General features: G+C 39.3%; 1 protein-coding gene across 1 annotated transcript; it reads right to left on the bottom strand.

Annotated features, from left to right (window-relative positions):
• Window positions 1–1,804: 1,804 nt before the first annotated feature.
• LOC122653951 (BRCA1-associated RING domain protein 1-like) lies at window positions 1,805–23,570 on the bottom strand. Its single transcript, XM_043847915.1, has 13 exons — window positions 23,415–23,570; window positions 23,216–23,269; window positions 23,034–23,104; window positions 22,834–22,947; window positions 22,242–22,687; window positions 19,541–19,870; window positions 18,779–18,879; window positions 8,549–8,735; window positions 8,301–8,407; window positions 7,535–7,628; window positions 6,604–6,769; window positions 2,339–2,457; window positions 1,805–2,220 (listed from the first exon to the last, which is right to left on the bottom strand). Exons 1-13 carry the CDS (start codon window positions 23,507–23,509, stop codon window positions 1,885–1,887), a joined length of 2,220 nt encoding a protein of 739 aa, XP_043703850.1. The 5' UTR covers window positions 23,510–23,570; the 3' UTR covers window positions 1,805–1,884.

Below are 23,570 nucleotides of genomic sequence, written 5' to 3'. Positions count from 1 at the left end.
GCATTATCGAATACTCTTCATGGCTATAGGCGATAACAACATGTGAGAAACTTCTTCTTTTATAACAATTTCAATTCAATGCACTTGTTTGATTATACATTATTCACCATTTTAGGTTTTATGCAAGACATTTATTATATATTGCTTATTTATATTGTTTTTTGTTCCAAAAGTGTATTTTCATATGTATCTTGACCATTTCTATGCATATTTGTATTGTTCGATACGTATCTCCGAAACGATACGATACGTCTCTTAAAATGACCCGACCGATACCGATACTTTAAACCTTGCTTAAAGGGGATGGATTTCTAGTTTACTTGGCTACCAGGCAAATTTCACAAGAACTACAATTATTTTATGAAAAATAGTCGTAGTGATCACAATGAGGCATGTCATGTCCTCGGCAGCTCGGCCTCCCCACATCTATTTCCACCAAATTACCTGCAGCCATAGCAGCATCTTCCAAGGGCTGTGCGGGACGAAGTTGAATTGCTCGTTTCCATTAATCTTGAAGAACAATCAAATATATGTTTTGTTCATGGAAGGCAATGGATCCATAGTCAGGATATTGGATTTTAATCTTCTCCAATTTCCCTAAAATGTGCAGTGTAGCAGTTTGGGGTAGAGATGTCGGCACCTGGCAGCTCGAACATGCAATGGTCCGAGCTCATCAACTTTCTTTTTTTTTTTTTATTATTTCTTCTTGAGCTCGGCACCATTGGCTATCTAAGCTACTAGGTGTCGACATCTCCATCTCGAACTGCCGCACTACACACTTTAGGGAATTGGAGAGGATTATTTTCCAAGGATATTACTCCTTATAATGAAAAATGAGTTATTTAGGCCCATGAAGAACTGAAACACCCTTTAAGCGTAGCGTAATATTGCAAGACAAAAAAATTGATCATGAACATGATTGGAAATATCACGAGTAACGCAATAAATTTGAGCGACATTACCTTTGTGAAAAAATTTCTTACATGCCTCTCATGCTTCTTTCATGGTTTCAAAATAGTTAACATTATTCAAGAAAATCCTTGAACTGCTCATTTTTGTTCTTCTTGAAGTATCAAAGTATACACTTTGTTCATGGAAGGCAATGGATCCATAGTGAAGATATTGCTCTTTGTAGTAGAAATTGCACGAAGCTCCCACGTTTAGCAGGGTCTGGAGAGGGTCAAATGAACGCAATCTTACCCCTGTTTTCAAAGAGGCTGTTTCCAGGACTTGAACTTGTGACCAAGCGCTCAGCAAGTGAGCACTTGACCAACGCACCAAGCACGAACATGGTATTACCACGATTCCAAGCAGCATAGTTGAATGCACCTTCCTCCAGCTGATCAATGGTGCCATTGAAGAAGCCAAGTTTGAACTTGGCATCAAGAGCAGTCCTCATGGCTCTCTTCCAGAATGGGTACTTTTTTCCTGGGAGTTATTGCGAGGTGTTCCTGGGTTGTCGAAGTGATAGCAATAGAAGGGAGAAGATGAATCAGTTCCTTCTCCAGGCATCGAGAGAAATCTTGAACTTAAATCGTATATTGAGTGATACGATTTCACTGTCCTGATACTAGGGGGTGTCATTAGTCACTGACCCAAGTGAATCAAACAAAATCAATTAAACCGTATCAAAATCGACTGACCAAAACAAAACAAATCGATAGGAATTGTATCGGTCCAGTTTAAGTCTGTTCTGATATATACAAAATAAAAAAATAAAAAAACCTTTTGGTTTGGATTTAGTAGAATAAAAACAGTATTGATCCGGTTTTTATAAAATATATACAAAACCAAAAAAGGTAGATTACTTGCCCTCCTCATTCATGAAGTTAAAAGCACGCTTCTCTACACAAGCCAAAAAACACAGCTCTTGAACCTAAAATATTAGCATCTAGGAAGCTGTATCTTACAAGCAGCTATTGATTCTAAAAGCCATGTATGGCCAATGACTCGACATCCGAATTCGGCAGCAAAATCTTCTGCTTCTTTGAATCTAAATTCCATATACTCCTCCATTGAAGTGCAATTTTCCGGGAGATCACGGTTGTAAACAATGAATGTCGAGGAAGTTGCGTGTTTACTATCTTGTGGGAGCAAGATGCCCGTGTTCGTAAGAAAGGTACCCCCAGCAGCCAACACTAAATCCTGGAGGCATTCCTTGTATGATGGCACAAAATCACCAAAGAAGTAGAAGTTGAGGCCAGTCAATAGCCTTGGTGCCTAAATAATAATTGCAGAGATCACTAAACCTCAACCAACCATAAACATTCATATTTCACAGTGCAATGTGTGCAAGCAATTAAATAAGTGTGTTTTAAGTGCATTGCGAGAGTGCTACCTTCTCCAATATCCTAAGTCTGCCATTTTTGGGGCCATCACAACAACCATGGATGTCACGCTGAACTTCAAAAGGCTCTTCAGACAAAGGCTGCACAGCTTCCAAGCATGCTTTTATCCCTGCCAGGAGCAATTGAAGTGGAAAAACTAAACAAAGAAATCGAAATAAAAACTCGTAGGGAAATCAGCACAACATAGTGACAATAAGACACATGAAACACATTGGTCACCTCTGCCAGAAAAAAAATAAAACCTCCACTACCCTTTCCATCCATACACACACACACACACAACCCAAAAAAAAAAACAAATCAAAACCCCAAATGCCACTCTGTGTGTGTGTGCATAAAAATTCAGGCAATGAAGTAGGGCACAACAATGTAAAGCCACAAGAGGGAACTTCTAAGAATGAACCGGGACCGAAAAATTGGAACCCAGATCAAAAGTCCATATACCTACATCTTAAATTCATTCAATGAGGCAGCAACCATTTTTGGGGCCATCAGAACAACCATGATTGTCACAAAGCTTCCAAACAAGCTATTGTCCAGAAGCATTTGAAGTGGCAAACTAAACAACAAAACAGGAAACTCCAGGGAAATCAACACGACAACACAATGACAGTTAGAAACATACAACATGTCACTTTTACCACAAAAACACCTCCAACTAATTTATTTTTAAAAAAAAAAAAAAAACTAAACACAACACGGACACCTAAGATGTCACACTCCAATATTTGTGTGTGTGTGTGTACATATGCACTAACACTGCTTTAATGGAACAAGAATCCACAAATTGAGTAGAGCAGAGTAAAAGTACAGGATTGGAGAATCTAAGCAAAAAAAGGAGAAACGGAATGTCCATGCAACATTGTTGGAATATGTACCCCAGAATACCATGGGGGTATTCTGGTCTTTTTGGGGTAATTTTATTCTTCTTATATTATTAAGTTTATGTTGGCTACGTGGGTTTTAGTCCCACATCGCCTAATTTAGTCTCTTTGTAATTTCTCCACTATTATAAATAGAGAGGCTTACCTATCAATGAGGATATAACATTCTAAGCTATTATTTTCCTTCCATCTTTCTAACCCACGATTCTCCCAACATGGTATCAGAGCTAGTCTGATCTAGGTTAGAAAAAGAGAAGAAAACCCTCATCCATCTCTTCAATCGACTTCTCCCTTCTTCTCCCTTTCTCGGCTTCTCCTTCTTCTGTTCTTCTTCCTCTCAACCTGTAAAGGGGCAGCACTAATGAGGTAAACACAGCATATCAAAGATTTAGTTGCTGCCCCCCTCCCTTTCTACCTTTTTTTATTAAAAAAATTCTGTTCGAAATCTGCTGGAGCCTTACCTGCGATATTGGAGCTGTCCAGAATTTTTGGAGATCTGATTTCTACCTAATGAAGACTGATCCTCCATTGTTGGAGCCCCCTATGCAGCCTTTTCCAACACTCTTCTACCCTATTCCATAGTATTCCTTCCCTTTCTTTCTTTCTCTCCATCTTTTATTAACTTTTCCAGCCTCCATACCCAAATCGATCTCAACCTGAAAACCCTAACTCCAATCGATTTTGGGGTTTCCCTTTTCAGATGCAACTGGACACTTTCTGATGGCTGGATTTGTTCTTACAGCAAAACCTTCTCAACCTGTTATTTTTGAGTACCTGTTAAAACCCCAACTCAAATCGACATTAGGGTTACAAGTTTCAATTTTTGTTGATTTTTTGAGGGATGATTACTCCAACTACAAGGACCACTTGACCTCAGTCTTAGCCTCTTTCCAAGTGTTTGAAGACCCCTAACCCCAATCGATCCTCCTTTTCAGGGTTTTATAAAACCCTGACACATCGATTTTAGGGTTAGGGTTGATTGCTGCTGTTGGAGTTTTTTGGAGGTGTTTCTACCATCAAGAGGGACATTCTACTTTAACTATTCATGGCTAAAAGAAGTTATATTACACAAGATAGCTGCTGCCCTATTTTTCCTGCAAATTTTGGTGTTTCTCTCACTTGAATATCAAGTCTCAATCACTAAGGAGATTGGTTATTCGAACTGGAGATCCATTCCCGCAGTTGTGGTCAGCATCTATTACCAGAAGACATCACCTTTGACAAGTCATCATCACTTTTGTTGAAGCCCCCTTCCCTACAATCGATCTTCACTTTCAGTAAAAAAACCCTAACTATAATCGATCTAAGGGTTAAGGCAGTCCACTCTTACTGATTTTTTTAGGAGAGTTTTATAACCATCAGAGGAATATTCAACCCATATTTCAGCAACATTCATCAGTTCTTTTTGGCAAAAATTCAGATTCATTCTTATGGCTCGGTTTCTCCAATTATCAACCTTTTTTTTTTACTTGTTCCTATGTGGCCGGCTGCTTCAACTACCTATGGATCTTTCGGGTTCTTTATCTTATATTTGCTGGTTCTATTGAGCTTTACTACATATATTGCTGGTTTTATTGATTGGCTTCTGTAAGCATGACTGGTTGACATGTTACTGCTGCCTTTATGAGGACTACTGCTGCCCTGTTATTGAGACTAAGTATCCTACTATTGGAGATCGAATTTCTTTCATTATTGAAGACTCGAATCTACTACCCTGGAAATCAGCTTATTTGGGATTACAACAGTGTGTTCCAAAGTTATTGATTGCAACTACGAACCGATTCAGTTATGTGAAGCTTTTCTGGTTCATATCCGGCTTACTTTGAAGGCTTGATCCTAGCATTGTTCACAAATTCAGATCCGATCCAAGTTTTTTGTTGAAGCTTCTTACATCCATTGCTGTCCAAATATCTTCGTCTATTCTATTTAGCATGTAGGAGTTTATAAACTGGAGTTTTTCACACTTGTTCTTCCTTGTGTACAGATCGATCAAGTTTTTGAAGGTAGTGCCTTCTCCTTCTAAAAATCAGACCTGTTTTTTTATAATTCAGATCTGATCATTGGAGATTGGTGTTTTGGACTTAGTTTGATCAATTGAATAAGGTTGAAGATTACTTTGTTGCATTGTTTTTTACCATGGTTCATTATCCCACTGCTCTTTTCATTTCACCACCTCCCAAAACATACCTTTGGCATATACCCATAACCACTTTGGACGATAATGGTATTCTCTAATTTGCCATTTCTTCCTTTTCCATTACCCTTAGCACCTCTTGGAAAATTCTGGAATATTATATTTTTGCCCTATCTCTTACATCATCTCTGTTATATCCACGTGTACTACACGTGAGGGGGGGATTATGTACAGTACACCTACAGACATTGTAGAAGTAGAACTTGCAGGAACACTTGATGCAAAACATAGAAGATCAGAGTTTCCACTATTGCCATTGCCATCTACTTTGTTATTAGGTTGAGTTTACCGCAAGGGGGAGAATGAAGTATTAAAATATTGAAGATGTTTGGTTATTGCCTGCGTATATGAGGTTCTACAGTTGGGTTGATTTTTTCCGTTGTTTGATCTTTTCTGCTGCTTGATTCATCTGCTCGATATCCTAGTTACTTATCTTCAAGATTATCATTCAGAGATTCATCACTGGACAACACTAGAAGATTGGTGAAAACTGCCTTTTTTGGAAGACATTCCAGCCCCTGTTTGCTAAGCAAATCTACCCAAGTTTTGAAGATCTATTTTGCAAGTTCTTGAAGATTTATTTGGGAGCTGCATTCATATGTCAAGCTGGACTCTGCTGCAACTTAGTTTTTTCCCATTTTGTTCAAGTTGGGCACTAGTACCTTGTATGCGCCAACTTGAGGGGGAGTGTTAGCATTATTAGGAGTTCTTTTTTTCTTTAGTTCAAGCTGGATCTTCTTTCTTTACTTATTTGTATAATCCAGCTTGAGGGGGAGTGTTGGAATATGTACTCCAGAATACCGTGGAGGTATTTTGATCTTTTTGGGGTAGTTTTATTCTTTTTATATTATTAAGTTAAGTTGGATATGTGGGTTTTAATCCCACTTCGCCTAGTTTAGTCTCTTTGTAATTTCCCCTCTATTACAAATAGAGGGGCTTAACTATCAATGATGAAATAACATTCTAAGCTATTATTTTCCTTCTCTCTTTCTAACCCACGATTCTCCCAACAAACATAAACTGGGACCAAATCCATGGCCAAAAATTACAGACAACTGGATCCCATTTCATGTTACCACATCATAAGTTCATAATTGATGAAGCAAACACTTGAATGAAGTAACAAGACTACAGAACATAACAGACAAGTCCAGAGAAGCAAAAGACAGCAGCTCACAGTCAATTTTTAAGACCCATCTCCCATGCAAGATGGCCATAAGGACTTTTATAGTCCTGCTGCAAGCACCCATTTCATCTGTCGCAGCAATCACATGGGTGACATTTGGCTTCCAAACCTTGGAGATAGTAGCACCAGTCAGTTTTGCGAACTTGGTCAAAAGATTCTACACAACAGTAACCAAAAGAACAAGTTAGATACTCTATTGCTGCTGAATCATATCAGTGCCTTCAGAGAAACCAAAGGACAACCAAGAAAAGGGACCAAAATGAGTCAACTGGATTCAACCAAACAATAAGAAGCTTTTCACATGCAATGAAAACCTAATGGTCTTTTATGCAATACAGTGCCCAAAATGAAAAATCCCTTATCACAGGCCCATGTAAGACTGTAAGAAGCTGCATTGAGATAACCAGATCCAATTAACAGCTTGACAAATGATGAAGCAAACTCCTCATTGCTTTGGCTTTGTATAACATAAAGGTATACAAAAGTGGTATCAACATATTATCTTAGAAGGGGATTCTCAGTTGGTCATTGATTTGTTGAATGATAAGGAAAGTGACATACCATGAGACTACCTACAGTGACTGCGAATTTTAGGAATCTCAGTTCTCATTTTGTTTCAATTACTTTTGTTCATATCCATAGGCAGGGTAATTCGGTTGCAGATGCCCTGGCCTCTTTTGCCTCTAAGAATCGAACTTCTGCAGTTCTGCCAGTTAGGACACCTCTCCTCACCCCTCCTCTCCCCTTTTTATCCCAATGTTTGTATTTAGACTATTGTAACACTGCTGCTCCACGCTTTGTGGGCCCTTAATATTATGTTATTACCAAAAAAAAACCATCTCATCCACCCAAAAGTTCTAAGAAGAATAAGTAGACAGCAAACATGCACAAAACCCAGATACCAACCCAATCTGCAACTTACCTTCTCTGTAACGGAGAGTGAAGATCCACACAGAACCCATCCTTGATGATTACCAGCCAGCATTTCCCCTGATTTGATAGGTTGACAACTGTCTCTGTCAAAAAAAAAGGATATACAGTCCACCATAAGAATACATTTCTGGAACCCAACGCTAAAATCCACATAACAGGAAAACCAAATATTGTAAAAAAATAGGAACTTCAGATATTATGGACAGTTAATCAAAAAATCTACACAGAGCACACATACACAAGCATAGGCACATGAGGACACCCTGCCCCTTTACAATCAGTGGCAAAGGTATCTGATTGTCACTATCATCATTACACAAAGGACTAATAAAAAGTGAAGGAAATACTTAAACCACCACTTGGGATATTTAACCATCATTTGCTCAGATTCAGTGCTACAAATGGATATGCAAATTTCCCATTAACAACCATATTTTGGTATAGCACATCCACCACACAAGAAGGGATCCAATTACGCCCACATACACAGAAGAAATATGTGCATATTTAATTAAGTACAAATTACCTGTTCTTATGCTCTAATCGCATGTAAAAGGAAAGCCCAATGTGTACCAGCTTCATGATTAGTTGAAATATATATATATATATATATCCAAAAGCTTATCAAAAAATAAAACAGTTCACTACATTTTGAAAAATATTAATTAAAAAAGAAAGCAGAATCTTAACAATTCGGAAGATTGAGGAAGCTTTATGCAGCAGTTGGTCAAATGAAAAGAAAATATTGAGATTACATTTGATTTTCTGAAACATGGCAAGCTCCCATTCTCTTCCCAAGCTTGGAGGTTTCATTTGGAAACTTTTTTGAAGAATGAGTAGGACAAAGCACTAGAAAATTTTCCTGTGAAAAGTCCAACAAATCAACAAGCACAAACAATTCGAGCACCGAAATTTTAGAATTTTTTTTTAAAAGAAAAAGAGCTCTGCATCTTTAAAGCAGAACTGCCCATGACAAAAAAATTAAAGAGCATAGATAGCTTACAATATCCCACCAACAATCTTCAATTTGTACTGCACAGGGAACATGGAAAGATTTTTGGCAGGATTCTTCATAACAGCCAAGAGCTGCACCCTTCAGCCCACAATGGCTGCACTTAAGTTTTGCACCCCTTGAAATTTCTTTCTCCAAATTATAAACAGTATCATCAACAAAATACACCTGGGGTGTCCTGTAACATCAAATATTATACATATCCAGACCAAAGGTCGGTAGTATGAAAAAAGCATAAGTCAAGGAAGTTAGAAAATGCATAGAAGGCTTCAGAACCACTTTCAAAATTAACAAAAACATAAACTTTACCACTAAAATGAAGGAAAATAATCCGAAGTTCCAAATAGATTAATAAACTTTCCCTCTTTGTAACCCAGAACAAAGATATCCATCCAATAAACCAATGTGTAGTTTCAAATCTCTCATTACATGAATCAAATCACCCAACAAGCTTCAAAAATTGGGTCGATGATAATTTGGTTGACGAAGACCACAGCCTACCTGTCTTTGATGTAAATTGGTTGTCTAAAACCATCCGCAGGTGTAGGGATTCTTCCCTACACCAGCAGGAGTAGCCATCAGGTAGGTGTAGGGGAATCCCTACACCCACAACAGCAATCGTGGGCTGAAGTTAGGATTTTAATTTGATAATTCTTTTAGTTAATCTTTTATTGAATTATAAATTCTAATTGGGATTCCTAGTGTGTAAGATTGAATCCTAGTTAGAAGTCCTAGTTAGTAACTCAGTATTCCTAGTTCAGTTGCGAGTCCTAGTTATGTTTTGAGTCATAGTTAGAGTTTGTTTTCTTTTCCAGCCATAAGGCTATAAATATGTAAGAGCTAAAATTGAGCCCCCACGATTGAATGAATAAGAAATTTGCTTTTGCAATTGTCATTGCCCTGAGATAGGCTGTGAGGGTGAGATACCTAGGCTGAGATAGCCTTCAATGCCTCTCTCTCTCCATCGATCTGCATTCAAGTATTCAAGTTTCAGTTCTGCCATAGCCGGATAGCTTGAAGATTTAATTCAGTTCCTGGTTTTCTGCTACAAGGTTCAAGGATCCCTAAGTGTTAACAGATTAGAATTAGGCTGAATGCTTGGATGATTAATTGTCATCCCAAGCACATCTATTTATAATCATAATGAAGTATGGGCAAAACCAATGTGGGACTAAACCACACATACAAGACATAATAAAAGACATAATAAAAAGGGGAAAAAGTCCAGAATACCCCCACGGTATTCTGGCCCATATAATCTAACATTCCCCCTCAAGTTGGAGCATAGATATCATGCATGCCCAACTTGACTAAGATAGGAAGAAACAGCTTGCCACTTAGTCCCTTAGTGAACACATCAGCCAATTGGTCAGTATACTTCACAAAGGGAACACAAATGAGTCCGGCTTCAAGCTTCTCCTTGATGAAATGTCGGTCAACATTCACGTGCTTAGTACGATCATGCTGGACAGGGTTATGAGCAATGCAAATGGCGGCTTTATTGTCACAATAAAGCAACATGGGAAGATGGACAGCAACATCGATATCCTGCAATAATCCTCTAAGCCATAGAAGTTCACAAATTTTTTGGGCCATCGCACGAAACTCGGCTTCAGCACTGGACCTAGCCACAACATTCTGGTTTTTGCTACGCCATGTGACAAGGTTCCCACCCATAAAGGAACAATAGCCAGAGATAGATTTTCTGTCAGTAGAACCAGCCCAATCGGCATCAATATAAGCTTCAATCTTCAAGTGACCATTGGGAGAGAGAAGAATTCCCTTTCCTAGAGCAGACTTCAAATACCGAAAAATACGACGAACTGCATCCATATGTGAGGAATAGGGATCATGCATAAACTAGCTCACCAAACTTACAGCAACGACTATGTCAGGTCGTGCTTGAGAGAGGTAGATCAGTTTGCCCACTAATTGCTGATAACAACCCTTGTCAACAGGTTCACCCTCTTTCTCCTTAAGTTTTGTAGTAGCTTCCATAGGAGTATCTGAAAGATGACAACCAAGCAGCCCAGTCTCAGTCAATAGATCAAGGATATATTTTCTTTGAGAAAGAAAGATGCCCTTCGAAGATCGAGCAACTTCTATCCCTAGAAAATATTTTAGAGGGCCAAGATCTTTTACTTCAAACTCACGACCAAGGAAGAGCTTCAAATTCTTGATAGCATCACCATCATTACCAATGACCACAATATCATCCACATAGACTATGAGAAGAGTTACCTTGTCACCAACTCGTCTGATAAACAAAGTGTGATCAGCATTGCTCTGCTTATAACCTGCTGAAATCATAGCCTTGTGAAATCTGCCAAACCAGACCCTAGGTGACTGCTTCAACCCAAAAAGTGCACACTTCAATTTACAAACCCTGCCCTTGGTCCTGTCATTCAAGAAGCCTGGTGGAATGTCCATATATACCTCCTCCTCAAGCTCCTCATGGAGGAAGGCATTCTTTACATCTAACTACTGAAGATCCCACCCAAGATTTACAGCACAAGATACTAACACCCTGACAGTGTTGAGTTTTGCCACCGGTGCAAAGATCTCCTGATAGTCAACTCCATAAGTTTGAGTGAACCCCTTTGCAACCAGACGTGCCTTATATCGATCTACAGAACCATCAACCTTCTTTTTTACCACAAAGACCCATTTACATCCAATTTATTTTTTTCCTGGAGGAAGAGCCACAAGATCCCATGTATTATTTTTACGTAGTGCTCTCATTTCTTCCAACATTGCTGCCTTCCACTTTCCATCTGTAGATGCTTCCTGTTAATTTTTTGGAATCGAAACAGAAGAAAGAAAAGATACAAAAGCACGAAAAGAGGGAGAAAGAGAACTATAACAAACAACACAAGATATGGGATGTAAAGTGCAAGTCCTAGTACCTTTGCGATGAGCAATAGGTAGGTCGAAAGAAGAGGGATTACCAGGAGATGGAGGATCTAAATCTGGAGCTGGCAATTGGATGGGTATTGGTGCTAAAGTGGAAGTCCACTGCAGCTGCCCTCTGTTGGTTCTGCCCCTTGTATACGTGAGTATGTTGGAGTTGTCAATTCTCTTCTGAAATTCACCAATAGTTCTCTGGACTGGAGTCAGCTCCCCCTGAATAGGAACATTAACAACACTATTTTCTATGGTCTCCCCCTGTAAAGGATTCCCGTTAGGTGAGGGAGGAACAGCCAGAGGAGGTTGGGCATTAATTAAAGTAGGATGGGTAGCATCCAAAGGAGGCTGAACAGAAGTCAAAGGAGGCTGGGCGGTAGCCGTGGGTGGTGGTAAAAAAGGCTGGGAAGTAACCAGAGGAACCTCCAGTGGAGGAATCTCAAAAGACACATCTTCACTAGAACTCTCCCCTCGAAGAGGTGGTGAAGAATAATAAGAAAGGGTCTCATGGAAAACAACATCCATACTAACCAAGGTACGGCAGAAAGGGGGATGGTAACACTTATAACCTTTCTGGGTTGGAGAATAACCCAAGAAAATACAACGGAACCCCCTAGGTTCAAGTTTGCCTGGAGATCGGGTATCTCTAGCATAACATACACAACCAAATACTTTGGGAGGCACAATAAAGGAGGAATGTCCCAGTAAAACATCAGAGGGGCTACAGGAATTAAGAACCCGAGAAGGTAACCTATTGATGAGATAGGTTGCAGTGAGAACTGTATCCCCCCAATATTGAGATGGGACATTCCTCGCAAACATCAAAGCCCTGGCCATTTCCAACAAGTAGCGATTTTTCCTTTCTGCCACACATAGTTGTCACGGCGGTTAGGCGACCCAAGGAGGTGGAGAGGACCAAAGCTTAAGGCGACACCAACTAGGCAAACAAGGCGACCAAGGCGCCCAAGTCGACCAAGGTGCCTGGACTCCTAGGCAACGCCTTGACAACAATGCTGCCACACCATTCTGGGCAGGGGTATCAACACAACTAGTTTGGTGAATAATTCCATGATCAGCCAAATATTTTTGAAATTGGGATTCAGTATACTCGGTTCCATTATCACTTCTCAATATTTTAAGAGTAGCCTGGAACTGAGTTTGGATCATTTTATGAAAACGCTGAAAACATGAAAAACCTAATTTTTTGTATGCAAAAGATACATCCAGGTGTTCCTAGAATGACAATCAATGAAAGAGACAAACCAACGATGACCAAAAATAGATGTCCTACGACTGTGGCCCCAAACATCAGAATGCACAAATTGAAAATAAGACGAACTCCTTTTATTTGAAAGTGGATAAGTTGAACGTGTCTGTTTGCCTAGAACACAAGCCTCACAAAAAAAGTCATCCTTAGTACGTAGGGTGACCAAACTAGGAAATAAATGAGCTAAAATTCCTAAAGGGGGGTGACCTAACGAAGAGTGCCACTGGTAGAGTTCAGAAGAGACCAAGGAGCTCTGGTGTAGCAGAGAAGGTAATGGTGGTGGAGAGAAGCGACCATCATCAAGCAGGTACAGCCAACCGTGCACTTTACCCAATCCAATCGGCTTCCTAGATTCCAGATCCTGAAACACACAATGAGAAGGAAAAAAAGTGACTTTGCAGTTAAGATCACTAGTGATACTACTAATGGAAAGAAGGTTAGTAGTAAAATTAGGAATATGCAAAATAAAAGACAAGGGAAGAGAGGAAGTGCAGTCGATGATTCCTTTTCCAGTTATGGAAGAAAGGGAACCATCAGCCACTTTGACCTTGTCTTTCCCAGAAGTGGGAGAATATCTGTGAAATAGACTAGAGGAACCGGTCATGTGATCTGTAGCTCCAGAATCTATAGTCCAAGGATGGGAAGCTACAGAAGCATAATGACCTCCAAATGGGATACCTGACCGGGCAAAGTGTGAACCTGAAGGAGCAGAAGAATTGGCAGTAGCTGATGTAGTAGAGGCAGCAGCCGCAGAAGACCTTAGCATACATAGGAGTGTTTGTAGATCATCCTGGGATAGACCAGTGTCAGTAGCAGGGGCTGCAGTAACAGTCTCAGTCTGATGGGCCTTGGTCTTTGTCTTTATATTTGTCTTGGCAACCCTTTTAGCTTCAAAATCAGCTGGTTTCCCATGAAGTTTCCAGCACTTCTCTTTGGGGTGGTAGGGTTTATGACAGTACTCACAAACAACAGTCCCTGTAGTAGAATCACCAAGAGAAGCAGTGCCACTAGGTGTAGGAGGGGCCGGGGCGGTAGCCTTGAGAGCTAATCTGTCAGTAATAGGAGGGTGCAACATGGCAGCCCTACGGTTTTCTTCAGAGGAGACCAGGGCATAGGACTGTTCAAGTGTGGGAAACGGTTTGTGTCCCAACACTTGAACCCGAATCTGATCATACTCCACATTTAACCCAGCCAAAAAATCATAAACTCTGATCTTGTCCACATGTTTCTTGTATGAAGTAATATCAGCAGTTGTACTTGGGTGAAAGTCAGAAAAGTGATCCAGTTGCTGCCAAAGGCTGCGCAAAGTAGCATAATATTTGGAGACTGTCAATTCTCCCCGAGTAGTGTGAAGGACCTTCTTCCTGAGTTCATATACCTGGGCATCATTGCCAAGCAGCCCAAATTTCCAAAGTTGTGTCAAGGAGAAGAAAATTATGCTGCAGATCGGTAGTCATAGAGCCAATGAGGTAGGACATGAGAACTCCATTGTTGACCAGCCACCTGTCTTGAGCAGCTCCAATCTCAGTTGGCATAACACTGGTGCCATTAACATGACCAGTAAGGCCACGGCCAGCAATGACAAAGGAAACAGACCTAGACTAAAGCAAGTAATTAGTGTCATCCAACTTGATTGGATTAGGAGGAAAGGTATGATAATCTGATTTGCTGTGTCCATCACCAACAAAAGTAGCAGTCGAATCCACTGAGTCACCCATTAGAACAGTAGAGAAGCCCAAATCACAGAGAGGGGCTGTTGTGAAGAGAAACCCAAGAAATCCTTCAAGTTAAGGGCTGAAAAGTGGATGAGAGCCCTCTGGTAATGGTAGAATAATGGTCTCCAAAAATCAGCAACAGAAGTATAGGGAATCCCTTAGATCGATTTTTACAGGGTTTTGGAATAAACCCTGAAATTCCTGAAATCGATGTAGGGAAGAAGGAGAGCTAAAGCACTGCAGATGGAGCTGAAAATAGGATCGAATGGTCCTCTAGTAATGCTGAATCACCCTGCCAAATATCAGCCGCAACAGAAACCTGCAAATCCTAGATCAATATTGCTCAGGGTTTTGAAAAAACCCTGAATTGCCGAAATCGATGAAGGATATAAGATGCCCAAAAACTGAAGTGTTGCAGCTCCAACCAAGGTCGAGTGTGTCTTTATAAGTAGAGAACCAGCATTCAAAAAATTAGAACCAATAGAAGTCACCAGCCCTTCGATTGATAGTTGTCAGGGTTTTGAAAAAAACCCTGTTTGTGGTGAAAAATCGATCTTAGGGGGTCTTGAACAGATCTGAAGATAGGAACAAATGTAAAGGAGATGGCCTGCTGCAGTTCTTGGTCTTCAAATAGGAGGAGTGGTCCCTTGTAGCAGAGATGGAAGCACACCCCAAAAAACTGAAGATTCCAAATATCCCAGACAGGTAGTAGTGTCCCTATCGAGCAGAAAATTGCACCATGGAAAGAGGTAATTGAGGGCAGCAACTGGATATGTAGATCACCTCATCAGTGCTGCCCTAGTGGGAGAATGAAGAACAAGGGAAGATGAGATGGAAGAACTCGAGAATGAAAGAAAGAAGAAGAAGTTGAAATCAAGAATGGAAGAGAAGGGGTGTCCCTAATTTGAAATCTGCTCTGATACCATGTTAACAGATTAGAATTAGGCTGAATGCTTGGATGATTAATTATCATCCCAAGCACATCTATTTATAATCATAATGAAGTATGGAAAATAATTACACAAGCAATGTGGGACTAAACCACACATACAAGACATAATAAAAAGGGGAAAAAGTCCAGAATACCCCCACAGTATTCTGGCCCATATAATCTAACACTAAGCTAACAAGTAAGTTCATATCCCCATCCCCAAAGCAACACTAAGCTAACAAGTAAGTTCATATCCCCATCCCCAAACCCTTCTTCTCCTAATCCTTTAAACCCAACCCTAACATTCCCCCATACCCGAACTTCATTCCCCATACCCTAAATTCTGTGCAGGCAAATCCAGCCATTAGATTCCATCCAAACTTGGATCGAGCAACCATCACACCCTTAGGAGAACTCGACCTGAACTTCTGCTCTGAACCCTAACTCTAAACCCTAGATCTCTTCTTCCATTTTCCCAAAACCCAAAAACCCAAACCCTAATTCATTATTCTTCCTTGCTTACACACTTCACCTCCATAAACATCTCAGGACCTTCACTAGAAGACTTCTCTACACCAACTTACCCTAACACTACCATCAAACCCTAGATTCCATCTAACCCTAACCCTAATTTCAAAATCTCACATATTTTGACCTAGCTGATTCCTCCAATCCTTAGCAGATCCTGGTTATTGGTTCTAGTTGGTATTCTAGCCATCTAGAATTACATTAGTCTTACTAATGCAAAAGTCGACCTCGAACCAGGGACATCCGTGGGAGATCGATTGCAGCCAGGATCAACACGATAAGGAACACATTAAATAACTAAAACTCTTTTTTTTTATTGCTGCTTTTCTGTTACATATGATGAAGAATATAAAAAGGATAAGAAGAAGATAGAAGAAGGGGGTAGGAGAAGGGCCCTTTCAGCCCTGGGTCTCTCACCCACAGCTATCCCAGCTGTTGAACAGCAGTCTTACTCCCATAATCGAGTCCAAGAATGCCTCATAACTTCATTCATTAATTCTGTAAATTGTGTTCCTTCCTTACAATAAGAGGCCTATTATTAGCTTAGGCAAGCTTACATTAGAAAATAGAGACTTCTAAAATAAGAACAAATCTAAAATAGAAACATAGGCAAATAGAAGCTACTAAATCCTAACTAAAACAGAAGGTACTAAAAATTAGAAGCCAATAAGGCTATATAGTTCAGCCACATGCAAGAATAACTAAAATAGAAACTAATAGATATAGTAACTAAGTCCTACTAAGAGAATAGTAACAAAATAAAATCAGATCTTCAAGTCTTCTAGCAGCCGATCCTCTTTCTTGTTAAAGCTTGGATTCTCATGTGGTCCCCACCAAGGATCTTCTAATATTATTCTCACCAAGGCAAAATAAGGGGCTGTGACACTGTTCACGTAAACAATAATGTGAACAGATTTTTGACCTCTTTTTCTTCATATTTTGTCCTACATCACTGGGGCTGACTTAAGTGATGCTCCATCGAACCAACAAAAACTTGCCACATCATCAAACCAGGCTGCCTCTCACAGCAGTCGAATCCACAACCTTGCTGGGCTGATTTTTGGGGCTTGTTCCTGTAGGTACAATTGGACTTGTGATCTACATCACTTACCCTCAGTGATGTAGATCGAAGCATGAAGAAAAGAACCAAAACAGTGTTCACATTAACAGAGGTGTGGGCCCCCATATGGACTTCTGGAGTGGTGGTTTCCTTGATGGATTCTACTAGAAGACTGTATTTCGTCTTTAGTTTCTATTTTGGGGGGAAATTATCTTACTTTCTATTTTGTTAGTTTCTACTTTATTTATTTTCCATTCTTTTTTTTATTTAGTTGAGATTTTATTTTCTCGTCTTTGTTAGTACTTTCTATTTTGAGGTAAAGACTAGGATGCTAAGTTGTTATTCAGTTTTCTTATTGTACAAGTCCTAATATTGACTTGTAACGGACTTTATATTTTGTTTTATTTCCTTTCTTGTAATAGCAACTATCACTATATATGTACTGCTGGAGTGGTGGTTTCCTCGATGGATTCTACTAGAAGACTGTATTTGGTCTTTAGTTTCCATTTTTGGGGAAAATTCTCTTACTTTCTATTTTATTAGTTTCTACTTTATTTATTTTCCATTTTTTTTATCTAGTTGAGATTTTATTTTCTCGTCTTTGTTAGTAATTTCTATTTTGAGGTAAAGACTAGGATGCTAGGTTGTTATTCAGTTTTCTTATCATACAAGTCCCAATATTGACTTGTAACAGACTTTCTTTTGTTTTATTTCTTTTCTTGTAATAGCAACTATCACTACATATGTAATGGACCATTTAGATTCCTCACAATTTAATGAACCTTGAATTCTGGGTTTTACCGATGACCGTGCGAAGCAGCGAGGAGAGAGTCCTATATGAGGTGAGAGGCCTAGGTGCGAATGAGAGACTCAAACCGTTTATCCCCTTCTTCCCCTTCTTCCCTGTTTTCTGTTTTACTCTTCATCTTTTATTTTAGTGTTCTGCAAGTTAACCTGCAATTGAGAGACAATCGAAGGCTTGATATTACTACTGAAAGTAGTTGTTGGTTCTTAGAGTATTGATCCTCCTGTAGAATTGGTTCTTAGTTGAACTGGTTCTACATTATTTGGTATACAATGGCTCTCTTCATGGCCAAATCTTTTCAAATCTTCTCTGCATTCTATGCTTAAAGCATGCTTGGAAACGTGGGATGCCCAGCCACTTTTGGTGGTTGCAAAAGGCAAAATCTGTTGGGCATCAGTGGGTCATCCTTGGATGATGCACCCAGCAGCTTGATAGCTTGGCCAATGTCTTTTAAGGAAGCACCCAGCAGAAAGCACCAGCTAACCGGACATCTAAACATCATCGACCCACTTAAGTGTAGAAAAACAAGAACCATAAACGATGCGGAAAACAAATGGAAATCATAAACAACAATCACATAATCGCACATAAAGATTTGCATGGTTCGGCAAGATTACCTACGTCCACGGTAAGGACCCAGTATGCAGCAAGAAAAATAGGGAAAGCACTAGCTGCCCACACATCCAAAACACAGCATTTGTCTATCTGGAAGTGGATCAGCACATCCTTAAGATTGCTATGTTCCACTGTAACAAGTTGTAAACTAGGTGAAAAGCTACTTGTTTATGTTTATACATTCTTAGGAGTTCAAAGGAATCAGATAGGAACTTTTGCCTGGTCATTTAGACACCATTGTTCATAATCCATCTTTCGTGTACTTGACAGCTACCCATATTCTTATACGAGTTGTTCCCTCACCGAATCTCTCTTAAACAAATAGACATGTTAGGGGGAGACTTAATAAATTGCAACTGTAATTTTGGTAATCAGAAGTCATGGATTAAGTCTTACCATTCAATGCACTTCTTGTGTACATGCAAGACATTGGATTGTGCTACCTTGTCTGGCACTACTTCCTTCCCATTGGCATAATGCATCATTGGCCCAGTATACTGGAAGAAACCACAATAAAAAGACTTAAAATTAAACTTTATGAATGCTGAGACATTGTACAGATAAAGGTTCTATTAATGGTGGAGGACCAATTAGGAGAAGGGGAGGATTCTGAGAGATCTCAGTTGCAGGGGGGAAAAGAGGAAGCACACAGCCACACACTCAGGCAGAGCAAACCCAATTCAAATTTCTGTTTTGTTTGCTACCATTTCAGTATTTCACCTAAAAGCTCGAACTGTTAGGGAAGGGCAGCGTCAATGTATACATCAGCATATTCAATTGACTTTGTGTCCAACGTTGGGTGACAATGTATATGTATAAATAAGTAAAATTCAAAAGAATCATATTGGGAATGTAAAACTATCTCCTAATCCAACTCTAAACTAAAATAAGGTGCAAATAAAATAACCAGCTTATTCCTACGTTGTATCCTATCCAATCAAATAAAAGACATAAAATTTAACTAACTACTTCCAACCCTTGTTCGACAGGTTTTTTCTGGGTTTGGGTTCCCAAATGCGGTCATGTTGGTCCAACCAATCAAGTGCTATTGCATCAATTAAATAATGTCAAACCAATACTTTTACATTAGAAAATAGAATTTAGGTACTATAGGAAACATGAGGAAAATAGAAGGCATTATCCAAAATGAATGATTACCTGCGACAAACTTGATGTCTGACAAAATGCACAGATCACAGCTGATTTTGAAACTGAACAGTCTGGACCAACTGATGGCTGCACAGTAGCAGATGACCAATTTTTGGGTATGGATTTAGACATCACCACATTCTCAGAACCAGTAAAAGGTGACTTATGAATGTCGTTTTCAGGGGCAATATCTCTAGCCTCATGGTTCAACTTCATCCTCTTTGATTCTCTACCATGATCTTCTCCAGATTGAGTTGATGGTCCTCGACCCATCTCTCTTACAAACCCATCTACTGATTCCTTATTCAGCATGCTTTTTGCTGAGAATTTATCAACACTCTGCAGAAGTACGCAAATTCCACAAATCTGAGAAATACTAAAACCCTAATACATACTTGAATAGGTATTGATTAAGTGAATGCATGCAAATGCAGACTGATATTGGATTAAAACTCTTAAAAGCAATATTAACGAAGCTATTGAGTAGAGTAGCAATGTAATCTATACAGAAAAGCTAAATTTTACTATTAAGAAGTTGTCAATCCAAGGTATGAAGTGTGAGACCCAAGTTCTACAAGCCATTTGAAGAGTAACGAGGAAATGATGAAGGCACCCATACCTCAACTGCCAAAGCTGGAAATGAGGAAATGTATCACCAAATAAATACGAGAGACCAAAAAAAACTGACTACCAAAGTTTAAAAGGACACATACAAGAGTCAGAATAAATAAGCTATGATAGAACTTAGGCCCCCATGCCGTTATGCTAAGCCAGAGAGACCAAAAAAACTGACTACCAAAGTTTAAAAGGACACATACAAGAGTCAGAATAAATAAGCTATGATAGAACTTAGGCCCCCATGCCGTTATGCTAAGCCAGTCAAAGATTACCCAACAGAGACAATGAGAATGTCTCAGACTTCTAACGTAAGATCAAATTTGCCAGGACAAATAGGAGGGTAGTTAATGTTGACCATCTTGTGAAAACTAAATTGACAAAGACTATTGTAGAGATACTCAGTAGCACAGAGAGAAAGAATGCAGAAGGAACACCCAAAACACAACATATTTACTCGGTTCAGCAATGTGCCTAGAATCACATGCAAAGACCATCGGAGAGAGCTTTAACTGCACAATGAGTACCATAAAAAAATTCCAACCCATGACTTTTTCCATATAAAAGTCAAGGGTTGGTTCTAAGCGACCATTTTAGGTATCTAGACATCTAGTATCAATCATCAATAAGGAAGATGATATAGAAAATGATGTCTCACAGAGGATTAATGTAGGATGGATGAAGTGGAGAAGTGCATCTGAAGTGTTGGGCAGTTAAGAAGCATCATATAGATAAGCTACGTGTAGCGGAGATGAGAATGTTGAGAATTGAGATGGATGAGTGGCAAAACCAGGAAGGATAAAATAAGGAATAATCATATTAGATCTGGTTTGGGAGTAGTTCTGATTCAAGATAAGCTACGAGAAAGTCGTTTGAAGTGGCATGATCATGTTCAATGGAGACCTTCAAGTGCTCCAATTCGGAGGAGTGACCTGATCCAGATTGAAGGTAATAAAGAGTTTGGGGTAGACCTAAAATGACCCTAGAAGAAGTGGTGAGGAAAGACATGCATAGTTTAGGCCTTGTTTCAAGTATGACATCGAATAGAGCTGATTGGAGGACAAGGATCCGTGTAGCCGATCCCAGCTAGTGTGTGTAAGACTGATTTGTATCTGTTGTTGATGTGTTCCCTTTCTTTTCTTTTCTTTTAATATATTGTCTTCACTAGGATCCATGTAGCCGAGTTGAGATAAGGCTGAGTTGTTGTTGACTTTTACCATATAAAATTCCAATCCCAACAAAAGTTTAAAAAAGAAAAAAAAAATTGGTATAAAGAAACTATGATGAAAATACGAACACTTATGTTCCATTTCATTTTAACGAATGATATCCTTCCTGTCCACCATCCTAATGAATTAAGTATCTTCTGCCACACACAATAGATTCCATGTTTACTTGTTTACTGGGACCCACCAAAATGAATAGTTTAAACTTAGCTTTGATTGGATTTTTCTGCAGAAACCTATCACCTAAATAGAATAATTCCCTTCCCCTTTTTGTTTTGGGAGGAGGGGAGTATCCCACAGGTGTTCATTTAATGAAAAGCTCTACGAATATTCTCAACATTTGTAGTAGCATTCCTGGAATTGCACTGGGTTAGTCCATTACAGATTGTTTGAGAGATACATGCTAAATAGCATTTCATATGATTTACAAGAACTGCTATCAAAATCACAAAAAAATCCGATTCAACTTCCCCATGTCATTCAACCACTGGGAGCAAAATGTGCACTAAAGGCACATCTCATTAAAGATATTATTGGTAATATCATAAATGGTCAAATCATAAAGAAAGAACAGTTTGGCAAACAATACAAAGTAAAAAAAAAAAAAATTACAATCAGCTAATGAAAGGTGAAACAGGCTATTCAGTCACAGAATAAATTATAAATATGAAACAGCACATATAGGATCTCAAAATGAACATTTCTAAACTATTAAAAAAGCTAAGTATAGAAAATGAGAACTCAATTACTACTGGTAAATTATTGGTTACGATAGCAACTTGTCCATATGCTCCTTATTCATGTAGTTCCATCTATTAAGAATGAAATTCTCCATCAACCCTTAAGGCCAAAATTTGATTATAACATACATGCTGGCTACCATGATAAGTGCTGTCATCATCCGAATCCTTCCCAGCGCCAAAAGATGGCGGGCTGTCCGGGGATGTTTGCGTGAATTGATTCGAATACCCTTCTGGAGCTCCACTCTCATCTCTAAGCTGCTGAGCCTGCGATGACGGGGCACTCTCCTCCCCTTGAAGCACCCTCTGTTCCCCAAGCTGTTGCTCTAACTTTTTCAGCGCACCACTATTACTTGGAACATGAGATTCATCAGGAATTTCAGATTTCTCAACTTTGACTTCTGAATGTTGCAAAGGAACTTTAGCCCCTTCAGTAGCACGTAATGCAGGGGATGAGTTTGGGTTGCCAGAGGTTCCCGTTCGAGTTCGCTTGGTGTTAACTGGTTCCTTCCTGGATCTATCCTCAATAACATCAGTAAACGTAACTGGGAGTCGGTCTGATGCCCTTGCCACAACTACAAGGATCAAAATGCAAAACACAGAACAACATCCCAATAAAATTACCAACTTAAAGTGCAAATAGACTGTAACAGAGGTTTTTTTTTTTTTTTTTTTTTTTTTGGGAGGGGAGATAGGTTAGTAAGGATGAACATGACGTTACCAGCCGCATCAATATGACTTTGAGGTACCCAGTGCAAGAGATTAGTGCCAAAGGCGGCATCCATGCTCTTATAGATATTAACCATATTTTCCATGTGAGGAGCCAGCCTTAAATCTGTAAACAAGTATTCTCACTCGCATCATTTGAGAATGTCTGTAAATTTCATTATCTAAACTAAAAAAGTCAGACATTAACTCTACCTTCATCAACAAAAGGTGATCTACAGGCGGGACACTCGGAACCGAACTCTGTTGATCTAAGAATGCAAGAACTGGGGAAGGAAACAAAATTAAAACCTAAATAAAAATACAACATAAAGAAGTAGAATTTCAATTGTCTAATGAACAAACAACTCGTGAAAAAGAAAAAAAGGATTAAGAACCTGCAGAATATGTGATCGCATGGCATCAGTAATGGTCGGTTCAGCAAGTTCAAGCTGCAGCGAGAAAATTTGGCACTAAAGTTATTCCATTAAAATAGCAGAAAATAGCAAACATCACCGATTATATGTAGTCCAATCCTCTGCCGGCCAAAATATGAGACTACCAAAAATCAAGGAAATAACGAAATCGAACTGATACCATAGGGAACACTTGAGTTCTAGACACATCTTCTGCAAGTGGAGTATCCATGGATTGAGGAAAAGAAAGCGACCGCTTTTCACAGAATCCGCCATTACCGGTTCCTGTGGTTACTCGTTTCAAAGGAAAGAAAGAACACAAGAGAGAGTGAGGGCA

The sequence above is a fragment of the Telopea speciosissima genome, chromosome 3, assembly GCF_018873765.1.
Source record: "Telopea speciosissima isolate NSW1024214 ecotype Mountain lineage chromosome 3, Tspe_v1, whole genome shotgun sequence".
Classification (NCBI taxonomy): Eukaryota; Viridiplantae; Streptophyta; class Magnoliopsida; order Proteales; family Proteaceae; genus Telopea; species Telopea speciosissima.
The sequence above is the reverse complement of the archived record's forward strand: the minus strand, read 5'-3'. Positions and strand labels throughout refer to the sequence as shown.